The following is a 17019-nucleotide window of genomic DNA, read 5'->3' on the forward strand; positions in this document are numbered from 1 at the left end:
AAGACGCGTATACATGATATAGTTGTCGTGGCAGTGAATGCTGACAAAGAGAAATATTTATCTTATAAATCAAGTACCAATGGCGATCTTATTGGAATGTATGCGTGCTTTGGAGTACCGAGAAAATTCAAGTATTGTAGAGGTGGATTTGCGAGAGTAACATCTCCAGAGAAGTTAGTCTTGAAAGAGAACGCAAACATAAAATTTATAGTTGATAACGAAGGGCAACTTCTTGCTCGTGGTAAAACATTATCTGTTGATATATCTTGTCCCTATCCTCCTACTTTTACCATTCAATGAAAGGCAAATAGAAGAAAAATGTACCCCCGCAACGTCATACAACATATCTCGCCTAGATGCCGAAACTTTGCCTATCTAAAAATAATGTGGTAATAGACAGAAAAATCGCTAATAAAATAAAAAAGGGACAATGACACTTCATCTGCAAATAAATTAAAATTGAATTGATGAAAAACAATGTTACTAGCGCCAATGGCAGTTCACCCACAGACACTTTCATTGAACCATAAATCAATCTGTGGAAAAGGAGCAAGTTTCTTATTAGCGAGTTCTATTGTTAGCCTATTATAGGTAGTGAGAGTGTTAGGATTAAAAACGAGTAGATTTGAGAAACATAAAATCATACGGAATCTAATAAATTTGAAAAATGTTCTATTCTAGACGATGATTTTCTAGAGTCATCTCATTCAAAGAAAATGAAACTTTTGAGTGAAACTTTTCCGTCTTGGTCAAGATGCATTTAATCAGTTGATTGATATATTAAGGTCAATCTCCGAGGTTTGAAGCCAATGCTATTTTCCTATAGCAGTGAAATGCGTATTAACAGCAGACACGAGCAGATTCTTTGATAAAAAAATTATTGTGGCTTCATTGAAAGCTATAACATGAATAGGCCGAACAAATTCACGTTTTTATTCTTTAGAGCTTCATAAAAAATTAATTAGTGGGGACACCTCTAATTTTTAAAAGTAGTAATAAAATTACTTTTAGAAGATGTAGAGAAGTGTAAAGTAGCCTCTCGATTTGCCACAAGATTTCAAAATTTTTGGCCGTGAATTTTTTTTTTTTTATTATTATCAGTTTCCTTTAAAATTTGCTATTTAAGATATTCTTCCTTTACTATTTAAAAGAGCTGTACTAATTATACAGCCTTGATTTTTGTGTCATTTTGTAGATCTTATACTGATTAATAATCCCAAAGGTTCTTAAGTTTGTAGTTATAAGAGATGATTTTTAGCAATAATTCTTAGTATTCAAGATTTTCTCCTTTCGCATTGGCTTAAGCACTCCTTAAGGGGTTTGCCAGAATATCATTAAGAATGTTGACATCTCCTTATTATTACGACCAGATTTAAAAGGAAGTTGAAAACATGTATAATTGGCAACAACACCTTGAGGCAATATCATTTTTAACACCTCATACGAATGGGAATTTGTTAGGTTACACAGCTGTTACAAAGCAGATAAAATTATTGGCCTTTAAAAGTAAAGAAACACCGATTGTAGGCCTATAAAATGTATGAACATTATTTTTAAAAAGAACATCATTCTTAAAAACACATCATTTTAAACGTTATTGGCCTTTAAAAGTAAAGAACACCGATTGTAGACCTATAAAATGTATGAACATTATTTTTAAAAAGAACATTATTCTTAAAAACAAATCATTTTAAACATTATTGGCCTTTAAAAGTAAAGAAACACCGATTGTAGACCTATAAAATGTATGAACGTTATTTTTAAAAAGAACATTATTCTTAAAAAGAACTTTATTCTTAAAAACACATCATTTTAAACATTATTGGCCTTTAAAAGTAAAGAAACACCGATTGTACGCCTATAAAGTGTATGAACTTTATTTTTAAAAAGAACAATATTCTTAAAGACACATTATTTTAAACATTATTGGCCTTTAAAAGTGAAGAAACACTTATTGTAGGCCTTTAAAATGTATGAACATTATTTTTAAAAAGAAAGTTATTCTTAAAAAGAACATTATTCTTAAAAACACATTATTTTAAACATTATCGGCCTTTAAAGGTAAAGAAATAGCGATTGTAGGCCTATAAAATGTATGAATATTATTTAAAAAAAAGAACATTATTGTTTAAAACACATTATTTTAAACATTATTGGCTCTTAAAAGTAAAGAAACGCCGATTGTAGGCCTATAAAATATACGAACATTATTTTTTTTATCTAAAGTTGTAGGATATTCGTCCATTTTAGTTCCATGGGATCTCATTTTATTCCCAATAGTGCCGTATCTTAGAATATTTTGGTTTTTCCCCAACATCTCATATAGTTGACGATTTATAGACTCGTTCATAAATGACTGCTTACCCCGGTTTGGAACCGCGGTAATCATATACTTTGCTTTACGGAGTAATGCATATACTATTAAATTAATGTCATTTAAAGTCATATGTTCCTGAAGGTACATAATAAACATTGGGCAATCTTGCCCTGGGGTCATAAATACAGGTAAGGGAGGAAGGAAACCTCTTAGGGGTATTTAATAAATTTTTGAATCTACTTATATTTATATACCATTCGTCAAAAACAAGAGCTAAGATCTCATATGGCACTTGTGACGAGCTCAAGAGGAGCCAAGAGCTCATGTGATATGAGCTCTAGTAAAATTCTAAGAATCAATAGCTTGCTTTAAGAGGAAAATCAAAGGCTTAATGCCGGTCGGGATTTAAAACAAGAGCTCTGAGACACGAGGTCCTTCTAAATATTGAAATTCACTAAGATCCGATCGCCCACTTGTAAGTTAAAAATACCTCAATTTTTCTAATTTTTCCTCTCCCTTCAGCCCCCAAGATGGTCAAATCGGGGAAAACAACTGTAAAGAGTCAATTAGTACAGCTCCCTGACATGCCTACCAATTTTCATCGTCCTAGCACGTCCGGAAGCGCCAAAATCACCAAAGCACTCAACCACACCACCTAAGTCCCCCAAGGAAAGCGGATCCAGTCCGATTACGTCAATTACGTATCTACGGCGTTTATAAGCGTTTTCCAAGATTTCTGGTTTCCCCCTCCAACTCCCCCCCCCCCAATGTCAACAGATCTGGTCGGTATTTAAAAGAAGAGCTTTGAGACATGAGTTTTTTTTTAATTATCAGATTTTATTAAGATCCGGTCACCCATTCTTAAGTTAAGAACACTTCAATTTTTCTAATTTTTCCAAATTAACAACTTCCAGCTCCCCCAAAGAGAACGGATCCATACCGATAATGTCAATCTCGAATCTAAAGCTTGTGCTTATTCTTCCCATCAAGTTTCATTCCGATCTCTCCACTCTAAGCGTTTTCCAAGATTTCCGGTTTCCAAGGTTTTTGTTTTTCCCTCCAACCCTCTAAATCCTTGGATCCAATTCGAATTGAAAATGGATTATCTGAGACATAAGATTCTTCTATATATTAAGTTTCATTAAGATCCTATAACCCATTTGTAAGATACCTCGATTTTCACGTCTTCCAAGAATTCCGGTTTCCCCCTCCAGCTCCCTTCAATGTCATCGGATCTGGTCGGGATTTAAAATGAGGGTTTTAAAGCACAAGATCCTTCTAGATATCAAATTTCATTAAGATCTGAACACCCGTTCGCAAGTTACAAATACCTCATTTTTTATTATTTTACCGAATTACCCCCCCCCACTCCACCAAAGAGAGCAGATCCGAGCCGGTTATGTCAGTTACCTATCTTGGACGTGTGCTTATTCGTTCCACCAAGTTTCATCCTGATCTCTCCGCTTTAAGCGTTTTCCAATATTTCCGCCCCCCCCCCTAATGACACTGGATCTGGTAGGGATTTAAAATGGGAGATCTGGGTTTCGAGGTCCTTCTAAATATGAAATTTCATTTAGGTACGATCGCTCTTTCATAAGTTAAAACACGTAATTTTGTGTATTTTTTTAGAATTAACCCTCCCCCTCCCCCCAACTCCCCTAAAGAGAGCAGATCCGTTCCGGCTATGTCAATCCCGTTTCTAGGACTTGTACTTATTTTTACCATCAAGTTTCATCACGACCCCTATACTCTAAGCGTTTTCTGAGACATGATATCCTTGGAAATATCAAATTTCAATAAGGTCCAATCTCTCCTTCGTAAGTTGAAAATACCTTATTTTTTTATTTTTCAGAATTAACCCTCCTCCTCCCAACTCTCCCGAAGAGGGCACATCCGTTCCAGTTGCGTCAATCTCATATCTAGGACTTACGATGGTTTTTACCACCAAGTTTCATTCCGATCCCCCAACTCTATGCGTTTCCCATAATTTTTGGTTCCCCCTTTCAGTTTCCCCCAATATCACCGGATCCGTTCGGAATTTAAAATAAGAGCTATGAGACACGATATCCTTTCAAACATCAAATTTCATTGATATCTGATGACTCTTTCCTAAGTTAAAAATACCTCATTTTTTCTAATTTGTCAGAATTAACCCTTCCCCCCCAACTCCCCCAAAGAGAGTGGATCCGTCCAGTTACGTCAATCACGTATCTACGATATTTGCTTATTCTACCCACCAAGTTTTATCCCGATATCTTCACTCTAATCATTTTCCAAGATTTTTGGTTTCCCCCTCCGCCTCTGGCTACTGTCACCAGATCTTGTCAGGGTTTGTAACAAGAGTGCTGAAGCACAAGATCCTTCTAAATATAAAGTTTCATTAAGATCTTATCACCCGTCCATAAATTAAAAATACCTCATTTTTCTAATTTTTCCAAGTTACCCTCCCCCCAACTCTCCCAAAGAGTGCGGATCTGGTCCAGTTACGGCGGTTACGTATCTTGGATGTGTGCTTATTCTTCCCACCAAATTTCATCCTGACCTCTTCACTCTGAGCGTTTTCCAAGATTTCTGGTCCCCCCCCCACAACTCCCCCCAATGAAAATGGATTCAGCCAGATCTAAAATAAAAGATCTGAGTTGCAAGATCCTTCTAAATATTAGATTTCATTAAGATTCGATCACTCCTTCGTAACTTAAAAATACCTCATTTTTTCGAATTAACCGTCCCTCCATTCCCCCCTACAGACGGTCGAGTCGAATAAATGATTATTTCTAATTTAATCTTGTCTGGTACTGATTTTTCTCATTTTTCACAATTAACCCTCCTCCCTACTTCTCCAAAGAGAGCGGACCCATTCCGAATATGTCAATCACGTATCTAGGATTTGTTCTCATTTTTTCCACCAAGTTTCAAACCGGTCTTTTTTTCTGAATTAACCGTCTCCCCACTCCCCACAGATGATAGAATTGGGAAAACGACTATTTCTAATTTAATCTAGTCTGGTTCCTGATACGCCTGCCAAATTTCATCGTCCTAGCTTATCTGGAAGTACCTAAACTAGCAAAACAGGGAAAGACAGACAGACAGACAGACAGAATTTACGATCACTATATGTCACTTTGTAAATACAAAGTGCCACAAAAACTTACTAATACCACAGAAATTTGCGAAACTTTTTCTAAGACCTTTTAAGCCCTGGAAGCAAGAGATAAATTAGGGTCTAACTCGGTGTCTTCAAGTATCGCCCTGATTTACGAACAATTAGCTACAACTGAAGCCCAGCTGGAGAAAATAAGAAGTCATCTGCTGGAAAATATAACCAATCAAACAGTTCGTGGTAACGAACTGTAGTAAGGAAAGACCCGGCTCAATAGTAACCGAAACTCTAAAAAATGAAATTTTGATACCAATAGTTACATCAAAAGAATCGCATTTTAATGCTGATTTTAAATATATAAGTTTCATCAAGACCAGTTATACCCATCGAAAGATACGAGCCGAGAAATTTGCCTCATTTTAGAAAATAGGGGGAAACACCCCCTAAAAGTCATACAATTTTAACACTATCAGATTCAGCGTATCAAAGAACCATAGTGTAGAAGTTTCAAGCTCCTATCTACAAAAATGTGAAATTTCGCATTTTTTTGCCAGAAGACAGATCACGGATGCGTGTTTATTTGTTTTTTTGTTTTTTTTTTCCTTTTTTTCCAGGGGTGATCTTATCGACTGAGTGGTCCTAGAATGTCGCAAGAAGGCTAATTCTTATGGAAATTAAAAGTTCTAGTGCCCTTTTTAAGTGACCAAAAAATTGCAGGGCACCTACTCCCCCTCCCACACTCATTTTTTCCCAAAAGTCACCGGATCAAAATTCTGCGGTAGCCATTCTATTCACTATCGTCGAAAAATCTAATAACTATGTCTTTAGGGACGTCTCACTCCCCCGCAGTCCCCGTGGGAGGGGCTGCAAGTCACAAACTTTGACCTGTGTTTACATATAGCCATGGTTACTGGGAAGTGTACAGACGTTTTCAGGTTTTTTTTTGGTTTAGGGGGAGATTTTAGGGGGGAGGGTTACATGGGAGGATATTTCCACGGAGAAACCTCTCATGGGGGAAGTGAATTTCAATTAAGGTGGCGCAGGATTTTCGAGCATTATTTGAAAAAACAATGAAAAAATAAATATGAAACGTTTGTTTCTACTGAAAGTAAGGAGCAGCATTAAAACTTAAAACGAACAAAAATTATTATGCATATCAGGGGTTTACCTTCTCGTTATACCTCACTCTTTACGCTAAAGTATTTTTAGTAATTTCAACTATTTATTCTACGGTCTTTGTGATTCAGAGGTCATTCTTAAGGAATTGGGACAAAATCTAAGCTTTAATGTAAAGAGCGAGGTATCGACGAGGGTTGAACCCCCTTCATATACACAATAAAAACATGCGGATATAGAAATTCGTTACGTAAGTTCATTCGTAAGTACGTATATTTTTTACCAATGAAAACGTTTGTAAAAAATTAAAAGTTCTAGTTGCTTTTTTAAGTGATCAAAAACTTGGAGTGCAACTAGGCCTCCTCCCTCGCTCCTTTTTCTCAAAATATTCCGATTAATTGCAATTAATTCATATGCAAATTTCGCTTTAATTATTATGTGCGGAGAGCCAAGATCAAAACATGCATTAATTCAAAAACGCCCAGAAATTAAATAAAAAAAACAAGCTTTTTTAAATGAAAGTAAGGAGCAACATTAAAGCTTAAAACGAACAGAAATTACTCCGCATATGAAAGGGGCTTTTCCTCCTCAACGCCCCACTCTTTACGCTAAAGTTTCTTACTGTTTTAAAAATAAAGTTAATAGAAAGAGTCAAACTTTAGCGTAAAGAGCGGGGCGTTAGGAGGAAAAGCCCCTATCATATACGGAGTAATTTCTGTTCGTTTTAAGTTTTAATGTTGCTCCTTACTTTCATTTACTTTCAGTTACTGAAAAGTTCAATGATCCAAATTCACTGAAAAAAAAAGGTACTGAACTGATAATCAGCCAGGTTTATGATTCAACCACGCTCGAGTTTAATCCATAGTTTGCAAAAATTGAGCAGGCTCTACTAGGTAGTCTGAGATTTCAAATTGAAAATTTGTAGGAGAAAAATGGTCGAATAGAAAAAAAGCTTGATAATTATGATCAAGAGCCCATGCTTGATAGCCTTGTATTTCATGGGTTAAAGTAGTTACCTGGTGTAGACACTCATACGACGATATCTAACATTATAAATAGCAAAATGTCTGTGCTGGGCCCTTTACTTTATTTAGTTTACGTGAACATGATGCACGTTTATCTAAAGGATACATATATTACTAACATTATTGCTAACAAAATTTGCAAAATCTGCAGATAATTTAATAGCTAAAGCTCATATTACTCTCAAAAGATTAGAGATGTTTACAAGTTTAAGTTTGCTGTGTGTGAATGTAAAGAAAAATTTTTACTGACATTCTGTGGAGTGGGTGATTCTGTTGATGTATTTAGTAAAGTTCTATTTGGTGAAAAACCTATTTTACAAGCTATATCACTGCGGTACCTCGGCTTCCATATTGATTCAAATCTATCGTAGAATCATCATAGCGACATTATCTCCACCAAAGTTGCACTTGGAGTTGGCATCCTAAAAAGATTGAAGCATATTCTGCCGGAACATACTCTTCGCACGATATATTTTGCAATAATCTACCCATATATCATACGGATGTTTAGTCTGGAGAAGCAATTTTTATGTTGATTACAAACTAAATGGTTTTCTCATAGTTTTGATCGGACGATTTCGCTAAAAAAAGGGAGTGGGAGAGGAGGCCTAGTTACCTCCCAATTTTTGGTTACTTAAAAATACAACTAGATTTGTTTTATTTTTTTACAAACGTTTTTGTTAGTAATATACATACGTACCTTACGAATTAGCTTATGCAACGAACTTATATAATTGTATATTTTTATTGTGAGGGAGTTTGCCCCCTCCTCAATACCTCGTTCTTTACAATAAAGCTTGAATTTTGTCCCAAATAATTTCAGAATGACCCTTGAATTACAAAGGCCGTAGAATAACTAGTTAGAGTTACTAAAAATACTTTAGCGTAAAGAGCAAGGTATTGTGGAAGAGATGAACCCCCTTATATAAGTAATATTTTATGTTCGTTTTAAGTTTTCATGTTGATCATTACTTCCAGTTGAAAAAAAAATAATTTTCTCATTGTCTTTTTGTAAATGATGCTAGAAAATCCTACGACCCCTTCATGGAAATTCTCTTCCCTCATGAAAAATTCCTGCATGGAAAGATCCTCCCACTTAACTTGCCCCCCCCCAACCCACCCTAAACCCAACACAAAAAAGTCCCCCCGAAACGTCTGTACACTTCATAATTAACAACTATTATGTGTTAACAATGGTCAAAGTTTATGAGTTGCCGCCCCTCCCCCGAGAACTGTGGTGGATTTAGTCATCCCCAAAGACATAGTTATTAGGTTTTTGACTAAATTAAACACAATGGCTATCTCAAAATCTTGATCCGGTGACCTTGGAGAAAAACGTGTGTTGGAGGGGGTCTCGGTGCCCTCCAATTTTTTGGTCACTTAAAAAGGACACTATAACTTTTAATTTAAGTTAGAATGAACCCTCTTGCGACATTCTAGGACAACTAGGTCGATACGATCACCCCTGAGGAAAAAAAAAAAAAAAAAAAAAATACGCACCCGTTATCAAAAATAAAAAAATTCCACCATTTTTATGATAGGGGCTTGAAACTTCTACAGTAGGTTTCTCGGATATGCTGACTCTGATGGTGTGATTTTTTTAAGATTCTGTGACTTTTAGAGGGTATTTCCGCCTATTTTCTAAAATAAGGCACATTTTCTCAGGCTCGTAACTTTTGACCGGTAAGACTACACTCGATGAAACTTATATATTTAAAATTAGCATTAAAATGCAATTCTTTTGATGTAACTATTTGTATCAAAACTTTGTTTTTTAGAGTTTTGGTCACTATTGAGCCTAGTCGCTTCTTACTACAGTTTGTTACCACGAACTGTTTGAAATAGTAACTTGTAAATGAATAAAAGTAATACATTCTACTATAACGTTGAGATAGAACTTACTAATGTCTCAGGTTTTCCCTCATTCAAATGGTCAGCTGTTACCAATTAGACATGTGAAAAATCTAAGTTCCCTTTAAATCCGGTCTTAATGTTCAGGGAAAGTCAACAGTCTTTAGATATTCTGGTACAACCCTCAAGGAGCAATTAAGCCAATGAGAAAGGAGGAAATCTCGTAACGTATTTCAATGTTATTGGAAATAGAATTTGCTTTCAACCTAGGAGATTGACCTTAATTGAAACAAGACAAAATTATATTGTGATTTTGCTTTTAACCACTACCTAGATGGCCATTTTTCAAGGCAATAAGATATAGGTCAAAGAATCCTGTTTAAACGTGTTTTGTGACGTCAATCCTGCTTCTTCTACAAGATTTTAGTTTTCCTCAGTCAGTTTCTTTTTGGAAGTGAGACAGTCAACATCAAAAAAGTTTTTGACTCATGTCCATTACGTTTGTATACATTGGGCAGTGGGTCATCCTATGAGAATTCCTAATTGTAATTGCATAGAGGATAACAAGTGCGAAATAAAGATTGTAATTCCTGCCTTGAAGAGATTTGTGACTCTCACATTAGAGGTTTTTATGTTCCAATTGTCACCATGATAAATGTGACCGATGGGAAAATACCTACCCTGGTATGATTGCAAAAAACCTAAACGCCGTCTCGGTTTTTTGAGAGACTTGTATTGTCTTGGTTTTATATTGTTTTGGGAAGAAAAGCCTGGTCTACGCTTCGATTGCTAGAATAATAAAAGAGTCATAGAATAATAAAGAACGATAAAAGGTTTTTACGACATCACTGTAAAGATATAGGCCACTTTGATTATAAACCTACAGACTTTTATTTAGCTGTTACAGAAAGTGATTCTTCGTATGAGAGTGTATGAAAGCCACATCATCTGGTTGATAAATCTTTTTTTTCACTTTTGATTTTGAATAATAAATTTTCGACTTTGCTTAAGAAAGTTTTTAATGTGAGGCACGTAGAACGTATACAGTAAACCAAGAGGATACAATAAATTCAATATTTTTCGCTATTTCAAAGATGCATACCCAATGCCCCTCTTTAAAATTGATGGGCTACTATTAACAATGATAAGGGTATTGTTAACACTTTAAATATGGTCGAGATAATCCGACGGTATACAATAGGATTTGCATTTGGACATGTAAGGATCAAAATTGAATAAATTGGTTATTTGATTTGTGTTTATGGTGCCAAGTCTAATAGACCACTGCCGTCACGGGCAATTTCCCAAAAGGTTTCAAAATGATTTAGCGAGATTAATACAATACTCACCTCCAATGGTTCGATAAAGGTACACTCTAAAAGTTCTATATCCGTTCGTAGAGTAGCCAGATCTTGAGTATCAGACAAATCTAATACACTAATACCTTGATCTTGCGCAAATATTTCTTCGGTTATACAATTTTCAAATAATTGTATATAGGATTCTATTAAAATTTATGTGAAAAATTTGCCCGTGATCTAACGGCACTGGCACCTTCTATAAAAGCCAAAGCAAGTTTTGAAGAAATATCCGCCATTGATATGTGACGAATCAGTGTAGGTATGTGTACCCGTATCAATATGTCGTTGATTCTTGATTGTATGAGGAACGAGCAATTTGATATTATTTCCGCTAGCTCTTAATTTCTCAACTACCAAAGCAATAGAACTCATAACCTGTTGTTCTCGTACATAAAGTATTTCCGAGGTGAGAGAGACTGTCACGCTGGAAACAGTGCCAACTACGTTTTGCAAATTCAAACTGGACGGAGCAGTTTGTAGCTTTATATCAATCTTAAAGCTGGGAGGCAATCCTTGAATTTTATTAATGATCTCATGATTTATTTTCCCAACCAAGTGTAAATCTTTAGTTGTTGCATCTTTAAGGATGTTGCTAGTGTCAGTGTCCTTTTTATATTCATATCCAATAGCCAAATATCTCAAAAACCCATGGGACATTGGAGTCACCAACATGAATTGTATATAACTTGCATAATTTCTAGGATTGGTGCTTGTTCTCACCAACGTTCCATGTAGGTAGACACTTATTTGTCTAAACAAAATTCTATAGTATGCAATTTTGAGAGGATAACCCCATGGATGTACTTAGTTTTTCATTGATTAATTTTTTGACGATGACATGTAAATTTATAAGTGTGCAAGTCAAATCTATGAAATAATCTCCACTGGAATAAATTTGAAAATGTACGTTTTCTGAGTTGTTGCAGATACAATTGTTCATATTTACCATATTTTACACTCACATCAAGATTTTCTGCATTGAAAAGATTTAGACATGAGTTGAATGAAAAATGAGATTTTTTATATGGTAGAAATACCATTTCTAGTAAAGAAATCCTGTTTCGATTTAACAATTTTTACTTTTGTCTTCTTTTTCTTCTTTGACAAGAGCGATGTTTTACGCTTTCGGCCTGAGTTGAGACTGATGAGTGATGTGATGGGGTGTTTCTTGTTCTTTTTAAACTTTTTCTGATTTGTCGTGATTTCAGTCACTTGCCGAGGGGTCGTGCGCCCAACCTAAGTTTTAGTGAAATATATTCTTTAAAATCCTTCTCAGAGCCCCAATCATGTAGTCTAGAGGACGCAAAATTTGTGGTAACCGGCGCAATAGATTTTATAGCGAGTGGTAATACAGAGTGAAACAACTTAGCAAACCGCTTGCCGAGACCGTAACTTGACATTGACGAACGACCTTGTAATAGTCCATTCCATGACCCAATTGTCGTGGCCCAAGAGTAGCAACATAGCAATCAGTATCAGGACAAAGTAGTAGCTCTAATAGTTTACCCCCTATCTGTCTTTTCAGCAACCATAGAGGCATCACTACTCACATGCAACCTTCAATCCGACTCTCGCATTTTACTGAAAACTCACCAGAATATAATAGATTCACAATGGTATCTACACATTTTGTTTAACTTGGCAGACAAAACTTCTCAATGAAATATCGAGAACGTCTTATTTTCAGTGAAACAGTTTGAAAATCTTTTGATAAGTTTAAAGCCACAGGACTACCTTTTCTATCTTTTGCAACTGTCGACCTTTACCAACATGACCTGTTAAGTGCACTCGACAGTTTTTAAGCTGCCTCCTCTTTTTGCAACGAGAAATATCATTGTTATAATCCATACGTCTAGACAAGAAAAAAACCTCATTTCAATACCAACATGAGTAAAACATGAATAGATTCTTAAGTATTCGAGGTATGAACGAAGCAGCCATAATAAGGGTCGTAAATGATTTAGCTAAAATCACAAAATATCTTGAGAGTGGACAAGGAAAAAACCACACAGAACAAATTAAACTGCCATAGGATGATGAAAAAGGAACAACACTTTTGGGATTAAATTGTCAAAGTCAAAGCTTTAAACAGGATGCAACAAAAAGCAGTGTCCAACTATTAGACTGTTAATCAGCCTCAATTGGCTTAACACATAGTTAGTATAAGGGGTATAATATAAACGTTATCTACAATGTCTTACCTTGAGCCTTTGTGGCCATTTTCAAGTGCTCTGTCCCTAGTTGGTTCTATTGTAGCTTGCCTATAAAGAATTAAATCTTTCGCAATGTCTTGCCACATGAGTAACACAGAAGGAAACATCCAAATTTCGGTGTCCCAAAATGAATGACCTAAAAAGCAGCATAACTGTTCAAGAAGAGTATATAGGAGTATATTTGGAGAGCAACACCGTAAACACCGAAAACTGGTAAGGTATACAAGACACAAAAATACAGGACAGTTTGATGGAGCCTTTTACCAAAAGCCCCGTAACCCCTACACAAGTACCAAGATTACACAGTCAATTACATTTCCTTAGCTAAAGCCCTTATTATTCTAATTCAAATTCCTTAATTAAAGAAGCCACTTAAAATCAGTAGCATGTTGGTGAAAAGACAGCGCTATTTTGCCATTTGATTTTATGATTCCTTGTAATAGTATACGGACCAAAAAGTAAACTTATAGCCACATCATTATTGGTCTTAGGGTGAGATCCCACATCAAACAAAGAGAAGAACTCTGTAAACACGCACTAATTGAATATATCACCTTGTCAAAGCTCTTACCTAACCTAAAATGTGATAGTATTCAAAGTCGAGGTATTTTGCTCCTTGAGAAACCCATTCACGATAATATTTTTCCTGATATGGAGATCTAGCTGGCGTTAATGTGATCTAATCAGACTTTGATAGAATTTTTCAACTAATCAGAAAATTCCGTAAAAAATCTGACTGTCTCAACTTAGCCCTAGCTAAATCTTTGTACTTGTAAAATCCCATCATGAACGGGCCTTTACAGTCTACTAGCGGGTTTTTATGGCACTTGGTATTAACCAAGTGACATAGCAATCCCAAATTCTGTCGGTCTGTCTGTCGGTCCCGGTTTTGCTACTTTAGGCACTTCCAGGTAAGCTAGGACGAATGAAACTGAATCAGGAACCGGACCAGATGAAACTAGAAATAGCCGTTTTACCGATTTGACCATCTGGGGAGGGGGGTGGGGGGCCCGTTAATTCGGAAAAAATAGAAAAATTGAAGTATTTTTAACTTACGAACGATTGATCAGATCTTAATGAAATTTGATGTTTAGAAGGATATCGTGTCTCAGAGCTGTTATTTTAAATTCCGACAGGATCTGGTGAAATTGGGAGGGGAGTTGGGAGGGGGAAACCTAAAATCTTGGAAAACACTTAGAGTGGAGGGATCGGGATGAAACTTGGTGGGAAAAATAAGCAAACGTCCTAGATACATGATTGACATAACCGAAATGGATCCGCTCTCTTTGGGGTAGTTGGGGGGGGGGGGTTAATTCTGAAAAATTAGAAAAAATGACGTATTTTTAACTTACGAACGGGTGACCGGATCTCAATGAAATTTGATATTTAGAAGAATATCGTGTATCAGAGCTCTTATTTTAAATCCCGACCGGATCTGGTGACATTGGGGGGGAGTTGGGAGGGGGAAACCTAAAATCTTGGGAAATACTTAGAGTGGAGGGACCGGGATGAAACTTGGTGGGGAAAATAAGCAGAAGTCCTAGGTACATGATTGACATAGCCGGAACGGATCCGCTCTCTTTGGGGTAGTTGGGGGTGGGGAGGTGGGGTGTTAATTCTGAAAAATAAGAAAAAATGAGGTATTTTTAACTTACGAACGGGTGATCGGATCTCAATGAAATTTGATATTTAGAAGGATATCGTGTCTCAAAGCTCTTATTTTAAATCCCGACCGGATCTGGTGACATTGGTGATAGTTTTTGGTGGGGGAACCTAAAATCATGGAAAACGCTTAGATTGGAGGGATCGGGATGAAACTTGGTGGGAAAAATAAGCAGAAGTCTTAGATACGTGATTTACATAATTGGAATGGATCCGCTCTATTGGGGGGGGGGGTAACTCTGAGAAATTAGAAAAAGTGACGTATTTTTAACTTACGAAGGAGTGATCGGATCTTCACGAAACTTCATATCTAGAAGGACCTCGTAACTCAGATCTCTTATTTTAAATCTCAACCAGATCCAGCGTCATTGGGGGGGGGCATAAATCTTAGAAAATACTTAAAGCGGAGACATCAAGATGAAACTGGATGGGAAGAATAAAAACCTGTCTAAGATGCGTGACTGACATAACCGGACCGGATCTGCTCTCTTTGGTGGAGTTTGGGGGGGGGGGGGTTGGTGTAATTTTGAAAACTGAGGTATTTTTAACTTACGAAAGGGTGACCAGATCTTAATGAAATTTGATATTTAGAAGGATCTTGTGCTTTAAAGCTCTAATTCTAAATTCCGACCAGATCCTGTGACAATGGGGGGAGTTGGAGGGGGAAACCGGAATTCTTGGAAAACGTGAAAATTGGGGTATTTTTATCTTACAAATAGGTGATCGGATCTTAATAAAATTTGATATTTATAAAGAATTCATGTCTCAGAGCTCTTATTTCAAATCTCGACCAGATCTTTTGACATTGGGGGAGTTGGAGGGGGAAATCCTGGAAAACACTTGGAGTGGAGGAATCGGGATGAAGCTTGGTGGATAGAATAAGCAAATGTCTTTGATACTTGATTGACGTAACCGTACTGGTTTCACTCTCTTTGGGGGAGTGGTTGGGGGATCTTTGGGGGGAGGGGTTCAGTGATTTGGACGTGCTAGGACGAAAATCAATAGGCGTGTCAGGGAGCTGCACAAATTGACTTGATAAAGTATTTTTCCCAGATTCGACCATCTGGGGGGCTAAAGGGAGAGGAAAAATTAGAAAAAATTTGGTATTTATAATTTACGAGTGGGTGATCGGATCTTAATGAATTTTGATATTTAGAAGGGCATCGTGACTCAGAGCTTTTAATTTAAATCCTGACCGGCAGTAAACCTCTGATTTTCCTTTTAAATTAATCTATTGATTTTTAGAATTTTGTTAGAGCTCATACCATATGAGATCTTGGCTCTTAGCTCTTCTTGCCTCGTCACAAGTGTCATATGAGCTCTTAGCTCTTGTTATCAACAGGACACACTTTGAGAGAAATCTTTTCTTCATAAAAGACTTAACTTGACTTAATGCTCCTGCCGAAATGCTATCGGCGTCGAGAGTGATGCTACATGGTGCCTCCATTTGGACCGGTCTCTTGCAAGGATGTGGACATCCTCCTGAATATTTGCCATGACTAAGAAGGCACCTGTCGTGTCCTTCCATCTGGATGGGGGACGACCTCTTGGGCGTTTCCCGCCGGGCAGCACGGGATCAAAGTCAAAAATCGTTCGTGCGGGAGTGTCGGGGTACATGCGAAGGAGATGTCCGTACCAGCGTAGTGTTCGTTGGGCGAGTTGGACTAAGAAGGGCGTTTGAGCAGTTAACGCCAGGAGGTTCTTGTTGCTAACAAAATAGTGCCAGCGTAGTACTTCAATGTGGCGAAGATGTTTTGTTTGGGCTATTTTACGGTGCTAAGCACAGACTGAGTGGCCGGCCAAGTTTCGGCTCCGGAAAGAATCACAGATCCCACTGAAGCATTGTACATGCGCATCTTGGTCCTACGGCTGATAGAATGTTTCCTCCAAAGGGCAGTTAGTCTCCCCACTACTGCTGAGGCTTTGGCAATTCGGTGCATTAGATCTTTGAGGATTGATCCGTCATTTTAGAGGATAGAGCCAAGGTACGTAAATTCCTCAACAATCTCAGCTGGTTTGTCACCGACCATTAGGACTGGCGCGGGACGCGGCGAGTTACGGGGTTCAACAAACATCACTTTTGTCTTCTGCCAATTAATCGACAGCCCTATCTTTATGGCTTCATCAGCAAGGATTTGTAGGGCTTCTGTGAGCTTCGACGGTGAATCGGAGACAAGAGCAAGGTCATCGGCATAGTCAGCGTCTGAAAGTACTCTATCACCGCAATGCAACCCAAACTGGAGGCGGTTTATGGTCCGATTCATAATGTAGTCAATGACACAATTAAATAGTTCTGGGGCAGCAGCTCAACCCTGACGGACTCCAGTATTAATTTTAAAAGATGAGCTGCGTCTGCCATTGACTTGCACGCAGC

General features: G+C 37.1%; 1 protein-coding gene across 1 annotated transcript in view; it reads right to left on the reverse strand.

Moving 5' to 3' along the window:
* Positions 1-17019, reverse strand: part of LOC136037113 (protein-glucosylgalactosylhydroxylysine glucosidase-like) — a 122063-nt gene that overhangs the window by 33112 nt on the left and 71932 nt on the right. The window contains exon 8 of the mRNA XM_065719584.1: positions 12972-13119. Coding sequence (XP_065575656.1) covers positions 12972-13119 — 148 coding nt within the window. The remainder of the gene's footprint in view (positions 1-12971; positions 13120-17019) is intronic.

Source organism: Artemia franciscana, chromosome 16 (assembly GCF_032884065.1).
Source record: "Artemia franciscana chromosome 16, ASM3288406v1, whole genome shotgun sequence".
NCBI classification, from domain to species: domain Eukaryota; kingdom Metazoa; phylum Arthropoda; class Branchiopoda; order Anostraca; family Artemiidae; genus Artemia; species Artemia franciscana.